The sequence below is a fragment of the Phocoena sinus genome, chromosome 3 (assembly GCF_008692025.1).
Source record: "Phocoena sinus isolate mPhoSin1 chromosome 3, mPhoSin1.pri, whole genome shotgun sequence".
NCBI lineage: Eukaryota > Metazoa > Chordata > Mammalia > Artiodactyla > Phocoenidae > Phocoena > Phocoena sinus.
In genome coordinates this window covers 95,878,134-95,889,262 of record NC_045765.1, presented here as the reverse complement: position 1 = coordinate 95,889,262, position 11,129 = coordinate 95,878,134, and the positions used below count along the sequence as shown (strand labels likewise).

Sequence of the window (11,129 nt, the reverse complement as noted above, 5' to 3'; positions counted from 1 at the left end):
GTCTCCAATTGATTCAAAATCATATTTAAAGGTCAGTGGATCTAAGATGTGTCTTATTTTAATGCCCGAATTATGCCAAAGAAAAAAAGAAGTACTTTTCATTAAAAATGGCAAAATTATTTAGTCCTTCAATGACACAAGCCGAGGATTGCTAACACGCTCCATGTGCCAACAAAATAATTTGGGACAGCTAAGAGATAATGTACATTATAATAAATCCAAACATATTTTATTATCACTTTGGTAAAGCGATTCAACAAGACTAGATGGTTAATTTGTACTTGGCTCATTGAAACAAATGGTCAAAAAAGGAAATTATCCCATAAAATATGACTGTCACCCTGAAACTATACTGAAAGAAATAGAAATAGCACTGGAGACAAATCCATTATTCTGAGCTTCTCAATCTTTTACATGTTTTGGCTCATAGAAAAAAATGGCATTTGTATGGCACACTGGGGTAAATGAATAAGGCTCTGGGGCTTCAGCTGCCCCTGGCCTGTTAGGCCTCTCAAGGACCTGAGATCAGTATGTCAGCATATTAAAAACAGATTGTGGGTTTCAACCTTAAGGTCACACTGGAATCAGTTGGGAGGTTAGAAAAAATATGTCGATTCCCCCTCCTCCCATGACCCGTGGAGATTTCATTGGTTTGGGCATCAGGAGTCCCAAGTGACTAAAGTGTGACCAAAGTTAAGAACCACTGCATTAGTAGATAGCCAAGGAAACTTAAAAAACCTACGAGACTCATCTAGCTTCCAACTTTGAACACAAGTATGAGGTGTGTGGGTTTTGTTTTGTTGTTTTTTTTTCTCAGAGAAGTATAAAGAGAAAAAACAAAGTTGCAAAGTTCAAAAACTGAAAGTGAAACCCATCTCCCCCAAGTAACCACTCTTTAATTTTTTTAAAGCTTATGTATATATCTACATATTTGTATCTCGAGAAATAATTTTTATTTACACCAAAGAAAGCACATTCCAATGTGCTCTTGAGTATGTGACTACAAAGTAATTCACATGTCTACACTGTATTTTATTTAACCACTTCCCTGTTGATGCCCAGTTGAGCTACTGTCACTCTTTCCTTGCAATAAACATCTTTATACATAGATTATATGCATCGTGACGAACTTTGGTAAATATTTTTATAAGCTAAATTCCTATAAGACCCCTGAGTGAGTTTAAAGTCTGGATAAACGTGGTGAGCTCAACATTTAAAAATAAACTGATGGCACCTACGTTTGTCAAACACGATTAAGACTGTCAGTTCGGAGGTCCGGCGGAGCGCGGGTGGTTGGCGGCCGCTGTCAGGTGGGGTCGTCGGCCAGCTAAACCCCAGATGCCGTCCCGGGGGCGGGGTCACCCGCGCTCGAATCACGTGGGCAGCTTCGTCCCGCCCTGCCCCGCGGAGCTCCACGCGGTGGCCGGAGCCCTGGCTGGCTCAGTAGCCTCACGCGGGGGCGCTGCAGCCGGGTCTCGCGGAGGCGGAGCAGGTGACTTGAGGCAGGTAAGTTCTGTTCTGGCCGCGGGGTTGGGCGGCCGGACGCCGGGCGGGGCTCACGAGGCTGGCTGCTTCCGGCCGGATGGCGGGCCCGGGCTCGGGCTTCCGGCGGCGGCGGCGAGTTGGAGCAGGCGAGGTCGGGTGTATTGTGGCCTTTGCTCCCGGTCCTTCTGAACACTGCAGCTCTGCCGGCCTCGATGCCGCGTTCCTTAACCGTTTATCCCCAGCGCAGGCTTCCGCCCGTGCACTGCGGGGTCGCCGCGCTTGTTCACCGTCAAGTCTGATCCGCACCCTGGACCTGCCGCCTCCGTGGGCCTTTTTTTTTTTTTTTTTTTTTTTTTTTTTTGTAAGAGACGGGGTCTCGCTATGTTGCCCAGGCTGGAGTGCAGTGGCTATTCACAGGCGCGATCCCACTACTGATCAGCACGGGAGTTTTGACCTGCTCCGTTTCCGACCTGGGCCGGTTCACCCCTCCTTAGACAACCTGGTGGTCCCCCGCTCCCGGGAGGTCACCATATTGATGCCGAACTTAGTGCGGACACCCGATCGGCATAGCGCACTACAGCCCAGAACTCCTGGGCTCAAGCGATCCTCCTGCCTCAGCCTCCCGAGTAGCTGGGACTACAGGCGCGCGCCACCACGCCCGGCTCCGTGGGCCTTTTTAAACAAGCTTTCCTGGCATTTGTGCGCTCTCACTCGTAAAAATTGCTCCATGGTTTCTGCAGCCCCAGCCGTCCTAGTTATCCGTCTCCTGAAGTCTGCAGGCGGAACGATCAGCCACATCTGGACAGCCACGCTCGGGCTGTCTCTGCGGTTTTTCAGCGCTGGTCGGTCTGAGAACTGCAGGCCGTCTTTACTCAAACGTTAAACACAGCTTGAAGTCCTCGCTCATAAGCTGTCAGAGCTTGCAGCCCTTAGAAATGGCCGATACCGTGATCGCAGAGTTTCCCACGCTCCGGCCCTACTCTAGACACTCGACTATGGAGAGGCATTTATCCCTCACCACCGCCCTATGTGCAGGGGTTTCTTATAGCTGCTCACCTGCAGCGCTGCGAAATTAGGCGACTTCTCCCAAGTCACGCAGAGCCGGGATTTGAACCCAGGTGAGCGCACCTGGTGCTCAAAGATCTCTAATATCACAGACGACAGTAGGTCCAGGGCGGCTGCGCAACTTGACTAAATTATTAGGGAAGTATTCTGTTTTAAACATTTGTTGACACGACTCTTGCACATTGGCGTTCCTAAATTAAAAAAAATTCAGGACCATCATCTTCGGATATATATATGGTGTATACACACACATATCTTTACTAAAAGGTTTTGTACCTTCAAGATAGTTTACCCGCAGGCCACCTATTTTTATAAATCCGTGGATGCTACTTAGATAAAAAGTTAAGATTTATATATCAGTGTGCACAAAGTTTAGATTCATAATATCTTGGTTTGAATCTTCACTGCTATTTTGTGAGTTTGGGCAAGCTTTTGTTAAAGAAGGTCCTTTACCCTTAGTTTCCTCATCTGGAAGATAGGCATTTTTCTGAGAATTAATGAATTCATCTATGCAAAGAGTCCAAGCACTTGGCACTCACTGAAGGATAGCTAGTTTTATCTGTTATTATTCTGCCATCCAAAGCAATATAAAACTAAGGCATTTCTCTTCTCTGAACCTAAAAGCAAGGGTGTCACCCTGGAGCTACGCATTCTGATAACGTGTAGGCCAAGTCCCCAGACTCAGTAAAAGCAACTTTGTGCTTTTGTGCTCAAGAAGAATATCAAATTCCTTTAATTTCATGTTTCTTTTGTCCCACTGTCTTCTAGAAACTTAAGTTATGCTTTTTAAAAATTCAGCCTGAATAGATTCCCTATGCTGGAAAGGTATCTAATAGAGACAGAGGATCCATTTAGCTAATTTGTAATTTTATGTGGTGTTAGCACCTTTAGAAACCTAATTTTAGGCACAGACCAAAAAATATTTCTTGAAGAGAACTGTGGAATAAAATGGCTCATTTGAGAAGGCAGTTTTCTTAATCTGGCTCCCGTGCTGGGTAAACCGTTTAATTTTTCACTTTCCTTTTATTCTCTTAAGATTCTACTATCTTAGGGACTTCCCTGGTGGTGCAGTGGTTAAGAATCCGCCTGCCAATGTAGGGGACATGGGTTCAAGCCCTGGTCCAGGAACATCCCACATGCTGCGGAGCAACTAAGCCCATGTGCCACAACTACTGAGCCTGTGCTCTAGAGCCTGCGAGCCACAACTACTGAGCCCGCGCATCACAGCTAGTGAAGCCCGTGTGCCTAGAGCCTGTGCTCCACACGAGAAGCCACAGCAATGAGAAGCCCACGCACCGCAACAAAGAGTAGCCCCTGCTCGCCGCAACTAGGGAAAGCCCATGCGCAGCAACAAAGACCCAACACAGCCATAAATAAATAAATTTATAAAAAATAAAAATAATAAAAAAAGATTCTACTATCTTAAAGTTGACTCAAAACAGGAAATGTGTGGGAGCATATGAATAGTGCACCAAAGTAACAGTAATTAAGGTGAACACACTGAGTTGTATTGTTGTATGAATGGACTGTGATATTCACAATATTTAAGAAGAATATGGGTGTTAATTATAAGTAGTCACCAGATATCATAAATAAATAGAGCCACCGATGATGCTTAGAGGGAACAATTATTTGAAGGATGAGATAATACTTTCCTAAGCAAAATGCAAAACTAATCATATTTCTCTGAAATCTTTATCGTTTAGCCCCAGCTTTCTCTGCTCATTTCTTATCAGCCCCTGCAAAGTTGCCTACAGTTTTCCTCGGTTGGGGGAACACCCTGCAAAGACTTTATGTTCTAAGAGACTTAAACGAGGAAGGATAATGTTTGATTCTCACATATTTGGGAGTTGGGTAGAACTTAATTAACTTCTGATGCTACTCCACATCTCATGTGTTTTGTTACTGGCTTGATACTAGTATTTCTTTTCCAGGCTGGAAAAAAAGAAGTAAGAGAACTATTCATTTATTTCCTCCTGTAGTGGCAAGTCTTGAAATAAGCTGTACAAAACTTTCAAATAGTCCATTCATGACCTATGTACAGGCACATTCTCTGAGGATAGAAAGTACCATTTTATTCCTTTTCTTGGATTTCGGATCATTTGCTACATAAATATAAAGTAGGATACAAATATTGAAAAAAAGTAATTTTAAATATAAGACTAAATGTAATATATTGACATTTAAGAAAATTTGTGTTTATTATCCCCTTGCTTTTCTTTGTAAGTTTTCCCTATATACATTTATCCATGAATAATATATTTAGTTTTACCCCTTTTACCATTTGATGAAAATGGAAGCATACTCTGAATTCTTAACATTTTTTTCATTTAAAGTTACATTTTTGAAATTAATCCAACTTGACATAGCCATACATTTTTCACTGCTAAACAGCATTGCATTGAATGAGTATAAAAATTATCCATTCTACTGTTGATGGATTTTGAGTTGTTTCCTGTCTTTTGCTGTTATAACCATTCTTGTGCATGTTTCCTGGTGTACCTGTGCACACTTCTCTGGAATACACCTGCAGTGGGATCACTGGGTCATGAATATGTTCAGCTTTACTAGGTAACGCCAGACTGTCGCAACTCTAATTTATGTCATCACTATATCAGTTGCTCCATATGCTCACCAATACTTGTTATATTTTTTTGCCAGTCTGTTGGATAGAGAATAGTATCCTACTTTGACTTTGCTTTACATTTCTTTTGCATTTTCCTACTAATGAGGTTGAGCATCTTTACATGTGATTACTAGCCATTCAAATTTCCTCATCTGTGAAATATTTTTTCACGTCTTTTGCCTATTTTTGTAATGCCTATTTGGCATTTTCTTACTTGTTTATAGGAGTTCTTCATATATTCTGAATCTTAGTCCTTTGTCAGTTATATGTGTTTCATAGTCCATATTTTTCTTGTTCTTTAGCCAATTTCCCCCTCTCCTCTTTTCAGTTCATCTGTCTGTTCCCATTTTTCTTATCATTGTTGCCCCTCTGTTCTGTCACAAAATGTGATAAAGGCTGCACATCCAACAGTGTGGAGTAAATGTTACCACCTGAGTAATTTGTGTACTTTGGGTACCTGCCAAAATCAAGTAAAACCAGATAACCATTTAGAGATGTTGTAATCCAGCCTCTGGTCAGCCATGGCTAACCAAATCTAAATGTTGGATGTACTTCAAGAATTGTATTAGACCTTATTCCCTATTGATACTCCCACTCCAAGTGATTCTGTTGAATTCTGTAATTTGAAAACTCCCAAATTGATATCTTTAGTGATTCTCAATGCTAGTCTCATATATCTGACTTTCGACTTGATATCTCCCTGGACGTCTTTTAAGTACCTCAAACTCACTATGTGCAAAATGTAACTAGTTCCTGATTCTTCCATTCCTGCAAAATATCATTCCTTTCTCAGTCTTCCCAGTCACAGTCACAAACCATGTAGTTGCACAAACCTAAAACCTGGGAGCTATCCTTTATTTCTTTTCTGTTGCTCCTTCACTCTAGTTCATGAGCCCAGCCTCTTGTGCCTCACTCAATTTTCTTACTGGGGAGAGGAAGGAGCTTTGAATTCAATGTATAAAGGAAAGCATTACACAAATCGGGTTTAGGAAATAACAGAGATGTCAAATTTGTACACTGAAGTTTGCATTGTTAACCCTTGCTCCATTTATTAGGAGATAAAGGAAAAAGCACAACCCTTTGAGTGGCCTCAATTTTTGTCTTGTGATTTTTATTGCATTACATGCAAAGATTCAAAATATACTCTTGCCTAGGGGAGAAAGCTCTTTGTCAATCCTAAGATACATGGTTCTTTACACTTTTTGAAAGTTATGGACCACCACAATCTGTCTCCTGAGATAGGGAGAAAAAGCAGGAATGTTTCTAGAAACTTTGGGATAGCAACCCTAATGAAAAGAGGATAGGAATAATAGGACAGATTTCGAATTAGAAGTGGAGAAAGAACAAATATAGAAATTCTTGGCAAAACAGGATATATAGTTTTATTCAGAAACTATCACAGGAAAAAAACTTAAATACCCTCATATGGGAGGCCCTTGGGAAAATCCTCTACATGGGGCCTTAAATGCCTGACAATGATATATCTTGATGTTTCTTTCTTATGGAATTAACAGACTATGGCTATGTTCTTAAAGTACACAGAAGTCTCTTTGAAAGGGTTGCTTTCAAAGAAATAGGCTGAATATCTGTGCTAAGAAAAAATTATATTTAGAATACCTACTACTTCTATAAATTAATTGACGAGAAAGTCATCTTTTTGAATGCCCAAATAAGACAGAAGAAAGTAATGACATTTTCTGTGTGAGTTAGGAAAATGGAAGACATCCATTCACACTTACCCCCTTCCACTAGAACACAGTTACTTGGTGGATCTATAAGAGCTGGCTGCCCACTCCAGGCAAAACCAAGTGAGCCACGTCAACCAAGGGGTCCAAGACTATTCAGATTACTGAAAAACCCTACCTTCAGCAGAAGCTGAAAACAACATGGATAATACGCAGATGTTGTTTACCACTGAATTTGAGAGGGAATAAAAGGATAGTGATACTTTAGTGTCTGTATCTTAAATATCTGTTCTGAAATATCTAATGCAATGAAGTGAATCAAGTACTAGTCCAGCCTCAAAGTAGGCAGTCCTCCCTAATTTTGGCAAGTTTTAAGAGCTCTAGCTGACAATCATGACTAACTATAATCCAGTATTTATTTTTTATTTTATATAGCTACAAAAAAGTACCTCCATCAGTCTCAGAGAAATAAGTCTTCTCTTATGATATGTTTATCTCTGTGAGTCAAGTGTAGTGGAACTAGTGAAGACCACCTGTAATTTTTTTTCTTTCTCTTTTTGTTTGTGGTTTGTTGTTGTTCAACTAGCATGGATCCTGATGGCTCTGAGCAAGATCCTGAAATGAAGAAATATTCTTCTGTCTGTGTTGGCAGAGAAGAAGATATTAAAAAATCTGAAAGAATGACAGCTGTTGTCCATGACAGAGAAGTGGTCATTTTCTACCACAGAGGAGAATATCATGCTATGGATATTCGCTGTTACCGTAAGATTTTATTTTTCATTTGTAAACCTTGTATTTGTTTACTATCCACGAAACTTCAAAAGTTCATTTTGTTTTTTAGTGACTAGATGTAATATTCAATTCCTTTGCAGACTCAGGAGGACCTTTACATTTAGGAGAAATAGAGGTATGTAAAATTAAATCTATTCTCAACAAACTCAGATGTTTCCTATTTATATTCTTACTATATTTACAGTCTCTATTCAAAAATAATTTATATTTGGGTTTGAACTATATATATATTTTTTTGTTTGTTTGTTTGTTTTTTTGTGGTTTTTTTTTTTTTTTTTTTTGCGGTACGTGGGCCTCTCACTGTTGTGGCCTCTCCCGTTGCGGAGCACAGGCTCCGGACGCGCAGGCTCAGCGGCCATGGCTCACGGGCCCAGCCGCTCCGTGGATGTGGGATCCTCCTGGACCGGGGCACGAACCCGTGTCCCCTGCATCGGCAGGCGGACTCTCAACCACTGCACCACCAGGGAAGCCCTTGAACTATATTTTAATGCTTTGAGTACAATTACCAATATTCTAGGAATTCACAACACTACAATGTAAAGAAAACCATTTTACAGGTAAATATGAAAAATATGCCTGTCTTCTGACCTAGCAAATATACTCCGAGAGATCTACCCTGCATATTATTGCACAAATGTTTAAGTATATATACACTTACCTACATATATACTAAAGTATATATATATATATATATATATATACTATATATATATTAAAATATATATCATATACTTTAGTATATGTATATATACTAAAGTATACACACACACACACACATACACACATATATATAGGAGAGGTTCAGTGTAGCGAAAAGTTGAAGGAAATCTAAATGTTTTAACAATAGGAAACAGTTTAAATTATGAATAGCCATGCTATGGAATAGTATACAACCATTAAATTAATGAGGCATGGGTTGTCAACAATATATTTTTGAGTGAAAAAGGCAAGTTGTAGAATAATAGGTCTAATGAGATCCCATTTTTTAAAAATAAAAAATAACATTCACTTTTTACTTTATACACTTCTACATAGTTTGAATTTTTCCAATGTGTATATATTACTTTTATGATTTAATAAAGGTATAAAAATATATATTTTAAGAAAGAAGTAACACTGTGAAGCCTTAACTGAGGAATGGGGGCAATGTCTTACTTCCTTGCATTCTCAAACCAGCTGCCTAATTTCCTGTTTTCTACTTCATGAAACTTCTCTCTCTCCCCTTCTCCCTCTCCCCTCACTATCTCTATCTCTCTGACTGGTACAAAGTACATGCTTAAATTTAGTGTTCCACTCTCTCTACACTTCATATCTACCTAGTTCCACACCTGTCCTCATGTTAAAACATGTGAGTTTAAATTATGAATGAATTTATGAATTATGAAACTGTTGTTTGCTGACGGTTCTGTCAGGGGAGGGTGGTACAAAACAGCATTTCTGCACTTCTGGTGTAGAGATAAAATGTAAGCATCTGGATGATAGCGTGGAAGAATTTCCCTCAGTTTCAGACCATAATGAGAGCTGAAAGACCTTGCTACTCAAAGTGTGGTCCATAGACCATCAACACTGGTGACACCTGGGACTGTCTTAAAAATGCAGAATATTGTGCCCTGCTCTTGGACTATGGAACTTAAACAAGAGCTGCCTTTAATCAAGATCCAGGTGATTCCCATGCTTTTTAGAATTTTAGAAGCACTGCTTTAAGACAGTTAAAAGTTGGGAATTAACTACTTTGGATCATAAATTGCTCTTCAGTTAACATATGCACTTATGCCTTTAGTAACCTCTCTTGAAATTATATCTGAAGCTTACCATTCTTCCACCAGCGAGTGAAAATTCGTTTGGAAGCACTTGAAGCCCTTTCCCTATTTCTGTCAAGAAAGTGACATTAATATCTAACAGATAACAACACACTGCAGTCACATGGTGTAGTTGCCTGAGCTAGTTATCTTCTGATAGAGCTCTAACAAACTGGGTTTCTTATCAGCTGCAAAAGGAACTTGATGACTGCTAAGATTAGATTCTGCCTTATGCTGAATAATTTGTAAATGGCAGGGAAAAAGAGAAGCCTGTTTTTTAACCTGGTTCTTCTGCAATAGATTCTGTTCTGAGCCTGAGGTTTATTGTCAACATTGGAAATGTCATATTATAAAATCAATTATTTCTTTCCCCAGGAATTTGATGGACGACCATGTATAGTTTGCCCCTGGCATAAATACAAAATTACTTTGGCCACAGGAGAAGGACTGTATCAGTCTATAAACCCTAAAGATCCATCAGCAAAACCCAAGTGGTGCTCCAAAGGAATAAAGCAAAGGATTCACACAGTGACAGTGGACAATGGGAATATTTATGTGACTCTTTCTAATGAGCCTCTTAAGTGTGACTCTGATTTTTATGCCACTGGAATCTTCAAAGTAATTCAGAGTTCTTCCTGATAAAGTTTTATGGCAATGAAAAATGTTGTGTATGTTTTGAAAGTATTTTTAGAATAACCTTGCTTCAATACCAAAGATGATTAACTTTTTCCAAAATAGGCACATTTATTATCTTTAACAATCATATAAATGAAAGGTTCAAAGCACATGTACTTAGTGTGATGTAAGGATCATCATCAGGATGTATAGAATACATTTTAGCCAATCCTCTGGATTGATTGGAACCTGAAGGTTATAGGTTTAGAATATGCATTTTAAGAAGGATGAAAATAATTTAGAATAACCAAAGTGAAGAAAGGTTAAAAAAATTAGATCTACTAAGAAAAATTTAGGGGAAAATCCCTACTTGATATAGCAGACTTTATCATGGAAAAATTTTAATGTATACAAAGTAAACAGAATAATAAACCTCCACTACCCACCTTCAACAATTACCAGCATTCTTCCATTCTTGTTTCATTGATGCATGTATTCACCACCTCCCCTACTGATCGTTATAATTTTTTTTAGGTAAAATTTAAACACACTGAAATACTTAAATCTTAACTGTTCAGTTTTTCCAAATATATAGCAGACCATTTACACTTAAAAAATACCTCCCAAAATGGGATCAGTTTACATGCTGAATTTAAAAACAAGAAACTTAATTTGCCTGACATCAAAACCAAGTAAACTTTGGCTCCGTTTCTCTCCAGTCAAGGCAGACAGTTTCAAAGTAAGGAAGATACAGCTGCTCCCCAGCCATAAGAGATGTGAAAGTTTCAGCGAACCAAAGTACTTTGAATGCCTATATGAAATTTTCAAATAAAGTTTTTTAAATTTTATTTTTATAGAATTTTGTGCATGTATGCACAACTAAGTGTTTCGTGTAAATGTTATAGAGAGAAGAGATATAGGGTGTTGTTTCTCAGAGTCTTCTGAGTTCATAGGCAGGGTTGATAATTAAGTTGGTTCACCTTGCTTTTTCTATGCCAGTTATTTATGGCCAACGCTGTTCTGGTTGCGTCGTGCCCACACTGTACTATAAAACCCTGGGTA

General features: G+C 39.2%; 1 protein-coding gene across 1 annotated transcript; it reads left to right on the top strand.

Moving 5' to 3' along the window:
- Positions 1-1,385: 1,385 nt before the first annotated feature.
- RFESD (Rieske Fe-S domain containing) lies at positions 1,386-10,915 on the top strand. Its single transcript, XM_032626288.1, has 4 exons — positions 1,386-1,506; positions 7,448-7,623; positions 7,734-7,768; positions 9,828-10,915. The coding sequence occupies exons 2-4, from the start codon at positions 7,449-7,451 to the stop codon at positions 10,089-10,091; spliced, it is 474 nt and encodes a 157-aa protein (XP_032482179.1). The 5' UTR covers positions 1,386-1,506; position 7,448; the 3' UTR covers positions 10,092-10,915.
- The last annotated feature ends 214 nt before the right edge of the window (positions 10,916-11,129 follow it).

Excerpts from the sequence above, each read along its gene's own strand:
- RFESD (XM_032626288.1), top strand. The coding sequence starts at position 7,449 with ATGGATCCTGATGGCTCTGAGCAAGATCCTGAAATGAAGAAATATTCT. Across the intron at positions 7,624-7,733 it reads TATGGATATTCGCTGTTACC|ACTCAGGAGGACCTTTACAT; the intron begins GTAAGATTTTAT and ends ATTCCTTTGCAG. Across the intron at positions 7,769-9,827 it reads TACATTTAGGAGAAATAGAG|GAATTTGATGGACGACCATG; the intron begins GTATGTAAAATT and ends TTCTTTCCCCAG.